Raw genomic sequence first — 17107 nt, forward strand, 5'->3', positions numbered from 1 at the left:
GATAACGTCTCACCATCCTCGCTTCTGAGGAGCATTTTGGCTCTACTTCTTCCAAGACAGATTTGTTCATTCTTCTGGCAGTTCATGGTATATTCAATTTTTTTTTGTGCCAACACCATAACTCAAAGTCATTAATTCTTCAGTCTTCCTTATTCATTATTCAGCTTTTGCATGCATAGGAGGTGCCTGAAAATACGGGGTGCAGGAGCAGAACCAATCTCTTGTACTCCTTCCTACTACCTCACTCTTAACCTCCACAACGGCGCCTGGACCGCTCTCCACCCTGCGCCAGGGTGCATGCTGGGCCAGCGAGGGACCCAATCAGCTCGCTATCTTCATTTGAAAGGGGACGGGGGACCTGGGGCGGAGCGGCTGCTCAGCCCCGCCCTTAAGCCCGCCCTTGCGGGCCCCGCCTCTTCTGACACTACGCCTGCGCGGAGAATCACTCTGCAACTCTGTCTCGTCCCTCTTGCGCGTGCGCGGGGTTCCTGAAGGCGCGTTCCCACGCGGTGCTCCCGTGAGGCAGTGCGAGGCGCGCTCGGCGCGGAGGGCGGTGGCTGTGGCATACTGTGAGGGCGCGCGCGGGAGCTTTCTGAGGTGAGCGGCGGCAGCGCGGGAGCTCTGGACATCGCGGGGTGTGGGGAGGTAGGAGTGGCGGCGATCCCCCGCCGTCACCTGCTGTCGCCTGTCTTTCCCTGCGTCCCTGGTGGCTCCTTTCAGGTGCGCTAGTAGCGGCCCGCGCGCCTCAGTTGCTGTCCTCAGGGGCAAGGAGCCGGGGAGGGGGCTGTGGGCGACGAGTGTCGCAGGTCCAGGGACGCCGCGAGGCGGAGTCCCCGCGCGGGGAGCGCCGGAGCGCTGCGAGGGAGCTGGGCCTGCGCCGGCGATGAGGCGAGGCCGGGGCAGACGGACGGGCGGCGTCGCGAGCCCGGCAGAGCCAGTCACCGTCGGGGGTTTGTGCGGTTTGTTTTTAACGCCGATTCGGTGTGCGTGTGTGTGTGAATGTGTATTTTATTAATGTGCATACGTGCTTAAGTGAATTGCACACACACAAAAAATTTTATCTAAAGGGTGTTAAGTGTATCATGTCTTCATCGTCATCGATCTGCAGGGCTTGTCACCATCGCTAATGTTGACTTAGTTAAGTCTTCGTGGATTATTCAGTACTGAGTTTATTGAAAATAGCAAATGCTTGAGAAACTTTTACTTAATGACTGCTTCCATCTTTCCTTGACACTGCTCACGTTGAAATGTGTTGCCGTCGAGTCGACTCCCGAGTCATAGCGACCCAATAGGACTGGGTAGAACTGCCCCATCGAGTTTCCAAGAAGCGCCTGGTGGATTACGAACTGCCAACTTTTTGGTTAGCAGCCGTAGCTCTTAACCACTGCACCACCAGGGTTTCCTCTCACGTTGACGGTAGTGTTTAAATCTTAAACCTGATTTTCTCTGTACTAGGTTGATTGTATCTTGAGATCGATTTTTGTGTGCGTGGCGGGTGCTAATTGAGTCATTGAGGTAAATATTTAGTTGACTCTCTTTTCCTCAAAAAAAAGAAAAAAAGAAAGAAAGAAATTACCATATTTAGTTCTATTTTCTTACTTTGGCAGGGCAGGGAAAAGAGGCTGCTTGGCCACATGATGGCTTGGATTTGTTTACCAAAAACAGAGCTTTTTTGTAAAACGTAATGTATTTTAGAGCAGTTTATCTTTGGAAAAAATTAAGATTTTTTTGCTTCGTTAGGTTTCATTACTGTTGTAGAGTACTAAGTAATACCCTAATTTGTCATCATCAGACATTTCAGTTAGATGGTTCCCAAATACCATGTGACAATCATTTACATCTTCCTTTTAAAAATACAGTCACCTTATTTGTTGTCTAATACTTGTTTTTTTCCCCCCTAGGAAAAAGCATTAAAAATTCTAAAAATATATTTTTCCCTTCTCTATGGACTTAACATAAAATTAATTTTGTTTGTATTTGGATTTATTTTTAAAAAATCAACACCATAAACCCGTATCAGTTATTAAAAATTTGGATAGTTAAACCATGAGTTGTGGAAATGAGTTTGTGGAAACATTAAAAAAAATTGGTTATCCCAAGGCTGGTATGCTGAATGGAGAAGATTTTGACTGGTTGTTTGAAACTGCCGAAGATGAATCATTTTTTAAGTGGTTTTGTGGGAATGTGAATGAACAGAATGTATTGTCTGAAAAAGAATTGCAAGCTTTTAGCATTCTTCAAAAATCAGGCAAGCCCATCCTAGAAGAAGCAGCATTAGATGAAGTTCTTAAAACCTGTGAAACTTCTGATTTGAAGACCCAAAGCGTGGATGACAAAGAGCTAGAGAGATTGGAGGAGGAGGTTCAAATTCTGCAGAAATTAAAGAACCTAAAAATCCAACGACGTAATAAATGCCAGTTGATGGCTTCAGTAATTAGCCACAAATCTCTGAGATTAAATGCTAAAGGAGAAGAGGCCACTAAAAAGCTGAAGCAGAGTCAAGGAATTCTAAATGTTGTGAATACTAAAATCAGTAATGAGCTTCATGCTCTTACAGATGAAGTTGCAAAATTGATGCTGTTCTACAGACCTTCTAATTTAGGACAAGGGACAAATCCAATGGTGTTTTTATCTCAATTTTCCTTGGAAAAATACCTAAGCCAGGAAGAGCAAAGCACAGCAGCATTAACCTTATATACCAAAAAACAGTTCTTTCAGGGTATACATGAGGTAGTTGAAAGTTCAAATGAAGAAAATTTTCAACTGTTAGATATACAGACACCCTCTATTTGTGATAATCAAGAAATCCTTGAGGAGAGACGACTAGAGATGGCTAGGCTGCAGCTGGCTTACATTTGTGCTCAACATCAGTTAATTCACTTGAAAGCAAGTAATTTGAACATGAAGTCAAGTATAAAGTGGGCAGAGGAGAATCTTCATAGCCTAACCAGCAAGGTAAGCATAAGAAATGAGACTGATTCATACTGTAATTGTTGTTAGGAATGGAGGGTATATAATATTGCTGTTGAAGTCTGTATATTTGAGAAGAGGGTATTTTATTATTGTCTCTTTGTTCAGTGCTTAGCTGTGATATGTGTCCGTGTTTCATACAAATAGATCCTAAAATTAATGGAGGACAGAAATAGTAATTATAACCTGAACCACTGACAACCTAGTTAATTTTAACAAAAGTAATTTATACTCTGAATTTGAAATTTATGTTAAGATGCAGATTGAACTGAAATTTACTTTTTTAATGATACATGAGTAAAGAGCCTTTTTGTGGGTATTCTGCTTGTTTGCTCTGACCAGAACATTGTGCTGATGAAGCCAGAGGTCTAAGTTCAGTGGACTGAAACCCTGATTCCTTGCTGAGAACGTACAGATGTATTGCAGATAGCTATCTCCATTCTTGAAAGCTTGCTTTCTCGGTTATGTAACTTTTAGATAGTTGAGTACTAATATAACTTTTCTGAAACTGAACACCAGCACCAAGTTACTTACTGTAACTGACATGACCTTTGGAATAATATAAGAAGTCCTGTAATTCTGTTGAAGTACTGAAATCAGCTGACTAAAAGAATAACTGCTGGGCTAATTTTTATTTTAACTTTAAGAAACCCTTAACCAACATACATTTGCATTCAGTGAGTAGTGTGCTAATATGATTTTTATTAAGTAAAACAAGCATGACAAGGTCCCTATTTTGTTAGCCATTACTGTATATGTATGGTAGTCAAAAAAACCAGACCCACTGTCAAAAAGTCGCCTCTGACTCATGGTGACTCCATGTGTTACAGAATAGAACTCCATAGAGTTTTCTTGCCTGTAATTTTTATGGAAGCAGATTACCAGGACTTTCTTCCATTGTCTGCTGGGAGGATCTGAACCGCCAATCTTTAGGTTGGTAGTCAAGTGCAAACCATTTGCACCACCCAAGGACCTTATATATGGGAATTAAAAAAAAAAAAACAAACCCATTGCCATCGAGTTGATTCTGACTCATAGTGACCCTGTAGGACAGAGTAGAACTGCCCCCATAGGGTTTCCAAGGAGTGCCTGGTGGATTCGAAGTGCTGACCTTTTGGTAAGCAGCTGTAGCTCTTAACCACTAAGCCACCAGGGTTTCCATATATGGTAATAGTAGCATTAAAATTTAGTAGTTCACACTGGCCTCGTTCTTGACTCAGTCCACATTTTTCCTGTTTAAATTGTAATTTGACTTGAAAATATACTTAACAGTACAGCTCACTTTCTAATATTTTGGCTGATACTAATATTAGTTTTTATTCATTGAGCGTACTATCTAATCACCTAAAATGGACAGTGAAAATAATTTTAAAACTATTTCAAGTTTATACCTGCAGTTTGAAATGTAATTGCTTTTCTTTGTTTAGGCTGTTGGCAAAGAAAATTTGGACCTTAAAATTTCAAGCTTGAGCAGTGAGATTCTGAAACTTGAAGAACAAATCACCCATGTGAAAAACAAAAGTTTGCCTGCTATTGTAAAAGAGAATGCCCAGTTATTGAATATGCCAGTTGTAAAGGGGGATTTTGATCTGCAGATTGCTAAACAAGACTATTATACGGCAAGGCAAGAGTTAGTTTTAAATCAGTTGATAAAACAAAAGGCATCATTTGAACTTCTACATTTATCATATGAAATTGAATTGAGAAAGCATCGGGACATATATCGTCAACTTGAAAATGTGGTTCAAGAACTTAGTCAAAGTAGTATGATGCTACAGCGGCGATTAGAAATACTAACAGATCCATCAGTATCTCAGCAGATAAATGCAAGGAATACTATCGATACCAAGGATTATTCTACTCATAGGTATACTTTATCATTTCATAAGTACTCTTCATATTTTCTTCTGTTTTTTTGTAAAATGCTAGAGAAAGTTTGAACTAAAATTGTGGAAGTTTAAAAAATTCTTTGCACTCCTTTTTTGCCCTTTATATTCTCTTTCTCCACTTTTATATGCCTCTTTTTAAGCTTTGCTGCCTTTTCCATTCATGTTTGATCTGGAAGTAGCTACTTCAGAACTGAGACCTCTTGGTTGGAGGAGTAGGTGTATATGAGGTGTTATTCCCCTTAAAAAAAAAACAAAAAAACCAGTTACCTTTGAGTCGGTTTCGACTCATGGTGACTCTGTGTCCCCTTTAGGCACCATTACTGAGATGCTTATTTTAGATCTGCGGCAGGAAGTTTAACTGCAGTGGGAAGTTTGACTACAGTTTGGTATAGTAGATATTGCTGAGCAGGAGATTGACTGCATTTGGACAAGGTGGCAGTAGAGAGGTACTTCATTTCTGTGTGTAGTCAGGTGAATCAGAGTGAATGCTAACTCCCAGCCCTTTTCTGGAAATCTAAGCAATTGATGGCACGGGGATACTGAGATTGGAGGGCTAAAGTAGGTGGTGGTTAGGTGCCATCTAGTCCATTCTGACTCATAGCGACCCTATGTACAACAGAATGAAAGTACAAGTAGTCAAGTGGTCTAAGGCCTCAAAAATCTGAATCCTACTCCTGATTTTTCTCTAGAACCTAGGGTAGAATCATTTAACTCTTTTATTTCCTTATTAATAAAATGAGGGGCTTGGATAGGTCTGCCTTATTATACAATTTCAGGGAGTGCCATTGGTACCTTTGTTGTTAGGTGCTGTCAAGTTGATTCCAACTCACAGTGACCCTGTGTACAACAGAATGAAACACTGCCCGGTCCTGAGCCATCCTCTCAGTTTTTGCTATGTTTGAGCCCTTGGTTGCAGTCACTGTGTCAGTCCATCTCACTGATGTCTTCTCAAGGGACTGGTCCCTCCTGATAACATGTCCATAGTACGTGAGACGAAGTCTTACCATCCTTGCTTCTAATGAGCATTCTGGTTGTACTTCTTCCAAGACAGATTTGTTTGTTCTTCTGGCAGTCCGTGGTGTATTCAATATTCTTTGCAAACACCATAATTGAAAGGCGTAAATTCTTCTTTGGTCTTCCTTCTTCATTGTTCAGCTTTCACAGGCATATGAGGTGATTGAAAACACCATGGATTGGGTCAGGCATACCTTAGTCTTCAAGGTGACATCCTTGCTTTTCAACCCGTTAAGGAGGTCTTCTGCAGCAGATTTGCTCAATGCAGTACGTCGTTTGATTTCTTAACTGCTTCTTCCATGGGCATTGATTGTATATCCAAGTAAAATGAAATCCTTGACACCTTCAGTCTTTTCTCCATTTACCATGATGTTACTTATTGGTCCAGTTGTGAGGATTTTTGTTTTCTTTGTGTTGAGATATAATGCATACTGAAGGCTGTAGTCTTTGATCTTCATCAGTAAGTACTTCAAGTCTTCTTCACTTTTAGCAGGCAAGGTTGTGTCATCTGCATATCTCAGGTTGTTAAATGAGTCTTCCTCCAGTCATGATGCTGTGTTCTTCTTCATATAGTCCAGCTTCTCAGATTATTTGCTCAACAACAGATTGAATAAGTGTGATGAAAGGATACAGCCCTGACACACACCTTTCCTGACTTTAAGCCATGCAGTATCCACTTGTTCTGTTCGAACGACTGTCTCTTGGTCTATGCACAGGTTCCTCATGAGCACAGTTCAGTGTTCTGGAATTCCCATTCTTCGCAGTGTTATCCGTAATTTGTTATGATCCACGCAGTTGAATGCCTTTGCATGGTCAAGATCCATCTGACGTCAGCAATGATATCCCTTGTTCCACGTCCTCTTCTGAATCCCGCTTGAATTTCTGGTAGTTCCCTATCAATACACTGCTGTAACTGCTTTTGAATGATGTTCAGCAAAATTTTCCTTGTATGTGATATTAATGATATTGTTTGATAATTTCCACGTTTTGTTGGATCTCCTTTTTTTTGAAATGGGTACAAATATGGATCTCTTCCAGTTGGTTTGCTAGGTAGGCATCTTCTAGATTTCTTGGCATAGATGAGTGAGCACTTCCAGCGGCGCATCCATTGAAACATGTCAGTTGATTCTGTAAATTCCTGGAGCCTTGTTTTTTGCCAGTGCCTTCTGTGCAGCTTGGACCTCTTCCTTCACTATCATCGATTCTTGATCATATGCTACCTCCTGAAATGGTTGAGCGTCGACCAGTTCTTTTTGGTACAGTGACTGTGTATTCCTTTCATCTTCTTTTGATGCTTCCTGCATCGTTTACTATTTTGTCTGTAGAATCCTTGAATATTGCAGCTTGAGGCTTGAATTTTCTCTTCAGTTCTTTCAGTTTTGGAAATGCTGAGTGTGTTCTTCTCTTTTAGTTTTCTATCTCCAGGTCTTTGCACATCTCATTATACTTTACTTTATCTTCTCGAGCTACACTTTGAAATCTTCTGTTCAACTCTTTGACTTCATCATTTCTTCCTTTCGTTTAGCTACTCTATGTTCAATAGCAAGTTCCAGAGTCTCTTTTGACATCCATTTTGTTCTTTTCTTTTCTGTCTTTTTAATGACCTCTTGATTTCTTTATGTATGATATCCTTGATGTCATTCCACAACTTGTCTGGTCTTCCGTCATTAGTGTTCAGTGCATCAAATCTGTTCTTGAGATGATTTCTGAATTCAAGTGGAATATACTTAAGGTCGTACTTTGGCTCTTGTGGACTTGTTCTAATTTTCTTCAGCTTGAACTTTGTGTGTGAGCAATTGATGGGCTGTTCCACAGTTGGCCCCTGGCCTTGTTCTCGCTGATGTTAATTGAGCTTTTCCATCGTCTGTTTCCATAGATGTAGTTGATTTGATTCCTGTGTATTCCATCTGGCAAGGTCCACGTGCGTAGTCCCTGTTTCGTGATTGGTATTATGAACTATATGAATGGTGCCTCCTGGAATTGTGTAGTCACATCCCACTGGACCATGATTGGTGGCTTCAGGCTTGGACCAGTTTCATGAAGTCTATTGCAAATTGTTAAAAGAAAAAGATTGAAAAATTGTCAGATACATGTGAGAGGTGCTGCCTCACATTTTTCCATTTGCCCTATAGGATGAGGGATTTTTCTGCTGTTAATGTTGAGATTGTAAAGTGCCCTCGTGGCTCATGGAGATTTTCATTTGTTAACCAGATACTTACAAGATGTCTGGCTTAGCAAACGTTTATTGTTACTATTTATGTAGCTCTTTATTGTTTACTTTTTTTACATTTTATAATTTTTATATTTTCATTTCACTTTTTTGTTTTAATCCCACCATAATCCTATAAGATAAGTAGGTATTAAGATGAGGAAATTAAATCTCAGAGATTGATTTGCACTAGGTCACACATAGCAGAACCAGAACTCAGACCTAGGTCTTCTTTTTCAAGTTCATTACTGTTTCTACTACATGATAGTTGTATTCTGTGGAAGAAGTGTTTTCTTATGAGGTATCTCTGTGACACACTTTGTTTTAAGTAAATTTGTGGCAGTTAAAGGCAAGAAGAATTTTGTGTCCTAAAACTTGAGAGATGAGGGAACTGGTGATTCAGATGCAGTAGTTAGAATATATATTTCTGTACTGGAATAGTATAGTTGGAGTAGTTTCAGTTGCTTGATTGAGTAACAAATTAATTTTTGAAAGTTGTTACTTAGCTACTCCGAAGTATTTCCCAATACAGTGGATTATAATTTTGAAAACTACTGATTTAGGAATATTTTTCAGTAATTTTTATTTTTACATTTTAGACTTTACCAACTTTTAGAAGGAGAGAATAAGAAAAAAGAACTGTTTAGAACCCATGGAAGCCTGGAGGAAGCAGCTGAGAAATTGAACCAGGATATTTCTTTATTACGTGATCAGTTGGCTGTATCTGCTCAAGAACGTTCTTCCTTTATGTCCAGACTGAATAATGATGTGGACATGCTTTGTGATGCTTTGTATCAAGGAGGAAATCAGCTTTTGCTTACTGATCAGGTGAGTGCTTGCCATTCTAATAAATGCTTTAAAAAATAATGTTCATCATAAAAGATATTGAAAGAAATGTTAACACGAGGAAAATACTACTTCGCATACCATTTCCTTAATATCAAATTTATGTTTTGCTTATTTCCTTCTAGTTTTTGTTCACTTATAAATACATTTTTCCGACAGCTTTGATCAGTGTACCCAGAATTTAAAACAGTTATAAAATATTTCAGACACACAAAAGGATATGTAATGTTTATGCTAAGTATTAAAAAAAAAAATAAAACCACCCATGTATTTTTTCATCCATCTTAACAAATAGAAGATTGCCCTTGTATTTAGAATCCTCTTTGTACATTTATTGATAGCATACTCCTCTCAACAGCATTCCTTTCTCTTCTTTGAAGAGTAACAACTATGCTTAATTTTGTTTACCATTTTCTTGTTTTATTTATAGCTTTATTGCACACATAAAACCATAGGCTGTATATTTTGTCTTATATGTTTTAAACTTTATATATACTTTGTATACGTTATATACATGGTATTAGTGGAGCCCTGGTGACACAGTGGTTAGGAGCTTGGCTATTAACCAGAAGGTCAGCAGTTTGAATCCACCGGCCACTCCTTGGAAACCCTATGGGGCAGTTCTACTCCATCCTATAGGGTTGCTATGAGTTGAAATCGACTTGATGGCAATGAGTTTGGTTTGGTTTTATACATGGTATTATACTGTATGAAGGAGCCTTGGTGACACAATGGTTAAGTGCTCAGTTGCTAACGTAGATTTTGGCAGTTCATACCCACCAGCTCTTCCGTGGGAGAAAGATGTGGCAGTCTGCTTTTGTAAAAATTTACAGCCTTGGAAACCCTATGGGGCAGTTCTGCTCTGTCCTGTAGGGTTGCTATGAGTTGGAATTGAATCAGTGGCAATGGATTTGGTTTTTTGGTTTGGTTGTATGTATGGATTTTTCAGCAACTTGCTTGTTTCTTAACATTATGGTTTTGAGATTCAGCCATGTTGCTACATGTACAGCTGTTATTCATTCATAGTTTTCTTCATGATATAGTTAGTATTCCATTATAAGTAGTCCCCAACTTAGGACAGGGTTCTGTTCCAACAACTCCATCATAAATCAGTATAAGTTGAGTACCTCATTTTTATTTATTTATTTTTTTAGTTTTCATTATTAGTGCCCTTTATTATATCTTTATAAATCCAATCTTTATTTGTCTTTGAGGGTTGGAAACATTACTTATAAACTTACAGGTATGATGACATTAGCAAATTATGTGCTGCAATATTGTATGTAGTACATATTGCTAATGATAAGATACACCCCCCCCACAAAAAAAAAAAGTTATAAGCACGGCTTGTCGTAACTTCAGTACATCCTTAGTCGGGGACTACCTGTATATATGAAATCCCACAGTTTAATTATCTGTGCTTTGATGTACATTTAAGTTACTTCGGTTTTGCTATTACACATAATACTGCGATGGATAGTGTTTTTGCACGTCTCATAGTTGCACATTTGTATAGCAGAAGCTCTCATAAATGTGCAGTTAAGAGACATGTAAAAAGACTACTCATAGTATTATCTGTAACAGCAAAAGTAAAATATATTTATAATATTCGTGTGTGTATATATATACATAAACACGTATATATATCACGACATACACGCCCAAGAGTAACATTATCTGATGTATAAATTTCTGCAAATGATGTGGGTGGAAAATGGCGTCCCGTTAAGGTTGTAATTTGCATTTCCCTGATTTTTTAGAGAGACTGAACTCCCTTTCAATTGTTTGCTGGCAACTCAGTTTTTCTGAGAATTGCTTGTTCATCTCCTTTGCCCATTATTTAGGTTTTGCTTTTAAGAAACTATGTGCAGCGATAATTTCCGTGTTTGGTTGGGTCCCCTTTCTTGGGAATAGGCATAAATATGGATCTCTTGCAGTTGGTTAGCTGTCTTCCAAATTTTTAACATAGACGAGCGAGCACTTCTGGCACTGCATCCTTTTGTTTGAGATATCTCAGTTGGTATTCCGTCAGTTCCTGGAGCCTTGTTTTTCGCCAGTGCCTTCAGCGTAGCTTGGATCTCTTCGTTCAGTACCGTTGGTCCCTGATCATATACTGCCTCCTGAAATGGTTGAACGTCGACCAGTTCTTTTTCATATAGTGACTGTGTGTATTCTTTAAATCTTCTTTTGATGCTTCCTGCGTCATTTAATATTTTCCCTGTAGAATCCTTCAGTATTGCAACTTGAGGCTTGAATTTTTTCTTCAGTTCTTTCAGCTTGAGAAATGCCAAGCGTGTCCTTCCGTTTTGGTTTTCTGACTCCAGGTCTTTGCATATGTCGTCATAATACTTTACTTTGACTTCTTTAGCTGCCCTTTGAAATCTTCCGTTCACCCCTTTTACTTCATTTCTTCCGCTTGCTTTAGCTACTCTATGTTCAAGAGCAAGTTTCAGAGTCTCTTCTGGCACCCATTTTGACCTTTCTTTCCTGTCTTTTTAAGATGACTTCTTGCTTTCTTCATGTATGATGTCCTTGATTTCATTCCACAATTTGTCTGGACTTCACGCAAGTAAAATTTACTGGAGATCATTCAAAAGTGGCTGCAGCAGTACTTTGACAGAAACTCTCAGAAATTCAAGCTGGATTCAGAAGAGGACGTGGAATGAGGGATATCATTGCTGATGTCAAATGGATCTTGGCTGAAAGCATAGAATACTAGAAAGATGTGTACCTGTGTTTTATTGACTATGCAAAGGCATTCGACTGTGTGGATCATAACAAATTATGGATAACATTGTGAAGAATGGGAATTCCAGAACACTTTAATTGTACTCATGAGGAACCTGTGCGTAGACTAAGAGATAGTCATTCGAACAGAACAAAGCAATACTGCGTGGCTTAAAATCAGGAAAGGTGTGTGTCAGGGTTTTATCCTTTCACCATACTTATTCAGTCTATATGCTGAGCAAATAATTCGAGAAGCTGGACTATATGAAGAAGAATGGCATCAGGATTGGAGGAAGACTCATTAACAACCTGCGTTATGCTGATGACACAGCCTTGCTTGCTGAAAGTGAAGAGGACTTGAAGCACTTACTTGTGAAGATCAAAGACCACAGCCTTCAGTATGGATTACACCTCAACATGAAGAAAACAAAAATCCTTACAACTGGACCAATAAGCAACATTATAATAAACAGAGAAAAAATGGAAGTCGTCAATGATTTCATTTTACTTGGATACACAGTCAACGTCCACGGAAGCACCAGTCAGGAAATGTAATGTCGCGTTGCGCTGGGTAAATTTGCTGCAGAAGACCTCTTTAAAGTGTTAAAAAGCAAAGATGTCACTTTAAGGACTAAGGTGTGCCTGACCCTATCCATAGTGTTTTCAATTGCCTCGTATGCATGCGAAAGCTGGACAATGAATAAGGGAGACCATAGAAGAATGATGTCTTTGAATTGTGGTGTTGGCGAAGAATATTGAATATCCCATGGACTGCCAGAAGGATGAACAGATCTGTCTTGGAAGAAGTACAGCCAGAATGCTCCTTAGAAGTGAGGATGGTGAGACTTTGTCTCACATATTTTTGGACATGTTATTAGGAGGGACCAGTCCCTGGAGAAGAACATCATGCTTGGTAAAGTAGAGGGTCAGAAAAAGAAGAAGATAGGCAACGAGATGGATTGACACAGTGGCTGCAATAGTGGGCTCAAGCATAACAATGATTGTGAGGATGACGCAGGACTGGGCAGTGTTTCCTCTGTTGTGCATAGGGTCGCAGTGAGTCGGGGCTGACTAGACAGCACCTAACAACAACGACACCATGTGCAGTGAGGAGAGGGCATATGTGGGAGCTCTGTGCTGTGTAATTTTTTTGTAAACCTAAAACTTCTCTAAAAATAAAGTATATTAAATTTAAAAAAATCTCATTCGTAGGAGTTACATATTTCAAATGACAATCCTTTGTTAATTATATATATTACATATATTTACTCCCTATTTGTGGCTTGCCTTTTCACCTTTTTTACTGGGGTATTTGTTTTGTCTTGAAGATTTTAATTTTTATATGTCATTTATCACTCGTTATGGTTTCCTCTTTTGTGTCTTGCTTAAGAAATCTTCTGCCTTGATGTTAAAATGATAGCCCCTTTTACTTAATTCTTAAGATTTTACTATTCAGTTTTAGTACTTTAATCCACCAGCTTCTGCATGAACACCTATACATAGACCAAGAAGCAGTCATTTGAACAGAACAAGGGGATACTGCCTGGTTTAAAGTCAGGAAAGGTGTGCATCAGGATTGTATCCTTTCACCATACTTGTTCAGTCTGTAGGCTGAGCAGATAAGCTGAGAAGCTGTACTATATGAAAAAGAACATGATGTTAGGATTGGAGGAAGACTCATTAACAACCTGCGGTATAGAGATGACACAACCTTGCTTGTTGAGAACGCAGAGGATTTGAAGCACTTGATGAAGATCAAAGACCACAGTCTTCAGTATGGATTACACCTCAGTATAAAGAAAACAGAAATCCTCGCAGCTGAACCAGTAAGCAACATCATAATAAATGGAGAAAAGATTGAAGTTGTCAAGGATTTCATTTTACTTGGATCTGCAATCAACATCCATGGAAACAGTAGTCAAGAAATCAGATGACATATTGCATTGGGCAAGTCTGCTGCAAAAAACCTCTTTAAAATGTTAAAAAGCAAAGATGTCACTTTGAGGACTAAGGTACGCCTGACCCAAGCTGTGGTATTTTCAGTTGCGTCATATGCATGCAAAAGGTGAACAATGAATAAGGAAGACCGAAGAAGAATTGATGCCTTTAAATTATGTTGTTGGTGAAGAATATTGAATATACCATGGACTGCAGAAAAACGAACAAATCTGTCCTGGAAGAAGTACAGCCAGAATATTCCTTAGAAGCGAAGATGGCAAGACTTCAAGTCATCTCATGTACTTTGGACATGTTGTCAGGAGGGACCAGTCCCTGGAGAAGGACATATGCTTGGTAAAGTAGTGGGTCACCGGAAAAGAGGAAGACCTTCAACAAGAGGGACTGACACAGTGGCTGCAACAGTGGGCTCAAACATAGTAAGGACTGTGAGGATGATGCAGGAGTGGGCAGTGTTTCAGTCTGTTGTGTGTTGGGTTGTTATGAGTTGGAACCAACTCGACGTCACCTAACAACAACAGTCCACCAGGAGATTATTTTGTGTGGTGTGAGGTAGAGTTACAATTTTATTTTAGTTTTTTTCTCTATGAATAACCAGATTGTCTCATCACTGTTAACGGGTCATGTTGTTGTTGTTGTGTGCTTTTGAGTCAATTTCAACTCATAGTGACCTTATAGGACAGAGTAGAACTGCCCCATAGGGCTTTCAAGGCTGTAATCTTAGGAATGTAAGCTGCCGCATCTTTCTGCCACTGAGTGGTTGGTGGGTTTGAACTGCCGACCCTTCAGTTGGCAGCCAAACGCTTAACCACTGTGCCACCATGGCTCCTTCTGCGAGGCATGCACATTTGAGATCGCTTTCTTTCTGGTGAAGGGAACCTCTTATTATGAAATGATTCTTAAATGCTTTTTCTTTCCTGTCAGATAGTAATATAACTACATCAGTTTAATTTTACTTAATAGTCTCATTCTTTTGCTTTCAACTTTTCTGTGTCTTTTGTTTTAGAAGGCACCTATGGGTACTGCCAGTTATGAACCTTAAACCAAGTTCAAAACCTATGAATCTTTGTAGAACCCAGGTGACTCCTATCTGGCCTGTAATTCTAAGGGTTCTTCTGCTTCTAGTCTATCTGATCTTAAGGTTGTTGCTATTTGTTGTTTGGGTCCTCAGCTTTTCCTGGAGAGGATCTCCTGTTTGACTCCCCATCTTCTGTGGACCCTGGGCTCTGATTTTTCTCCCACTCACCCTGCAAGGATCACAAAACAAAGGTTCTAATTTTTTGTGTTTGGCAATGCCCTTAGGGCAAAAGCTGCTCCTGGGCTCTCTTACCAGTCTGGTTTTATGGACTTGTAGTTCTGTTTAATGTCTTGTTATCTCTTTTTAAATATTTTATTCACCTTTTAAAATCTTTTTGTAGTAGGAGGATTGATCTGAAAAACTAGCTTGTCTTTCCTTCAAACAAGTTTTTTACGTATCTCACATTACTGATTTTGTCTTCTTGATCTGTTAGTAAGAAAAACCAAAAACCAAACCCATTGCCGTCAAGTTGATTCTGACTCATGGTGACTCTATAGGACAGAGTAGCACTGCCCCAGAGGATTTCCAAGGAGTAGCTGGTGGATTCAAACTGCTGACTTTTTGGTTAGCAGCCAAACCCTTAACCACTGCACCACCAGGGCTCATTATTGAGAGAATTGTGTAAAAATCCACTATGATGGTAGACTTAAGTTTCCCCTGTAGTTCTGTCAATTTTTTTCTTACATATTTGGAGATGATTTTATAAGTTATATCCAAGTTTAAAATTGCGGTAAATTATCCTGGTGAATTAAATTGTGGTGAATTGACCCATTTAGCATTACATGATGACCCTCTATTCTTATAGTGCTTTCTGTCTTAAAATTCTTTTGTCTTTTGTTAATATTCCTATGCCATCTTTCTTTTGGTTGGTATTTGCATAGTGTAAATACTTATATTTTTATTTTCACTGCATAGTTTTATTCTGCCTTTTTATGTAGCATTGTAAAAATAAACATTTTTACTTTCTAAATAGTTTTCTTAACTTTCAGTGTTGCAGTACTCTTGATTTAATTACTGTGGCATAATTTCTTTGACCAATCCGCCATTGTTGGACAATTTTATATTCTTCTTTTTTTCTTTTGTTTGCTCTTAAACAAAATCATGTGCTCATTAGTGCATGTAGGTTTTTGTTCCTGGATAATTTTATTTGGATACATTCTCAGAAGTTGGATTATTGGTTTTTTTTGGTATACACATTTTTTTGCCTTTGGTATTGCCATATTGCTTTCCAAAGGCGTCTCCAAAAGGAGTCTGCTAGACACAGTTGAGCATATGGTACACCATCATTTTATGAATTGCTAAGAAAGAAAAAACTCTGCCAGTTAAACTGACACAGTGTGCTCTTATTTAAAATTTTTATTTCGTATGTATTAGAGGAGATCTTTTATATTTATGTAGACGTAGGTTTTTATCATATCATTCCTGAATGTGTATTAAAAGAAAAAAATAAGCCAATTAAAATGGTTAAGATATGCCTAAAACTCCATATTCAGTGTCCAATTCTTCTAAATCACTTTTGACCTAAAAGTTGTTGACTAGTTTTCCACACTTACATCAGGAATGTTGGTGATGAAGCATTTCTTAAAAATGCCTGAGCAACAGCAATCACAAGATGCTTTTGATTAAGAGATGCTTCTTAATTTCAGATATGTTAAAGTATGAAAAACTGTATCCTAGAATCACTAACATACAGTAATTTTACTATAATCTAATCACTGGATGTCATGTAATGTTTTTCCCTAGCTCAGTGAGGTATAAAATACTTCATCAATTTTTAATTTAATTTTGTTATTAATGAAGTTGAACATTTTCAGTATCTGTAGTAGTAGTAATATTTTAGCAACCGTTAAGATCTTTAGTATTTAACTGAAATTGAAGATAAGATTGTTTCTCAGTATATTCAGGTTCATCAAATTTTTCTCAAAGGAGTCCACTAAATGTAGATATAATAGATATTAAATATTACTTTTTAAAAAATATTTAGTACTATTCTTTGGTACTGACATTTGTGACAAGTTTCTTTTTTTTTTAATTTATTGTGCTTTAGGTGAAAGTTTACAGAGCAAATTAATTTCCCAATGAATATTTTGTACATAAAGTGTTCCACGACATAGGTTGCATTCCCTACAATGTGTCAGCAGTCTCCCTGTTGCCACCCTGGGTTCCCCTTATCCTTTCACCCGGATTTTCTGCCCCTACCTGCCTTCTCATCTTTACTTTTGGGCAAATGTTGCTCTTTCTTTTTTTTTTTTTTTGTACTTTAGATAAAGGTTTACAGAACAAATAGTTTCTCATTAAACAGTCAGTACACATATTGTTTTATGACATTGGCTAACAACCCCATGACATGTCAACACTCTCCCTTCTCGACCTTGGAAGACCTTTCTTTTGGTGAAAATATACATAGCCAAAGTTACA

At 38.5% G+C, this 17107-nt stretch overlaps 1 protein-coding gene across 2 annotated transcripts in view; it reads left to right on the forward strand.

Moving 5' to 3' along the window:
- Positions 1–499: 499 nt before the first annotated feature.
- The window catches only part of HAUS3 (HAUS augmin like complex subunit 3), a 21204-nt gene continuing 4596 nt past the window's right edge, over positions 500–17107 (forward strand). Inside the window, exons 1-4 of one of the 2 annotated variants that reach the window (XM_004383521.3) lie at positions 500–597; positions 1902–2955; positions 4398–4837; positions 8682–8910. In XM_004383521.3, coding sequence (XP_004383578.1) covers positions 2047–2955; positions 4398–4837; positions 8682–8910 — 1578 coding nt within the window. In that variant the 5' untranslated portion in view covers positions 500–597; positions 1902–2046. Of the gene's footprint in view, positions 598–1085; positions 2956–4397; positions 4838–8681; positions 8911–17107 lie in introns of those variants that run through there. The other variant, XM_023737980.1, reaches the window with a different exon arrangement.

Source organism: Trichechus manatus, unplaced genomic scaffold, assembly GCF_000243295.1.
Source record: "Trichechus manatus latirostris isolate Lorelei unplaced genomic scaffold, TriManLat1.0 scaffold00111, whole genome shotgun sequence".
Lineage (NCBI taxonomy): Eukaryota > Metazoa > Chordata > Mammalia > Sirenia > Trichechidae > Trichechus > Trichechus manatus.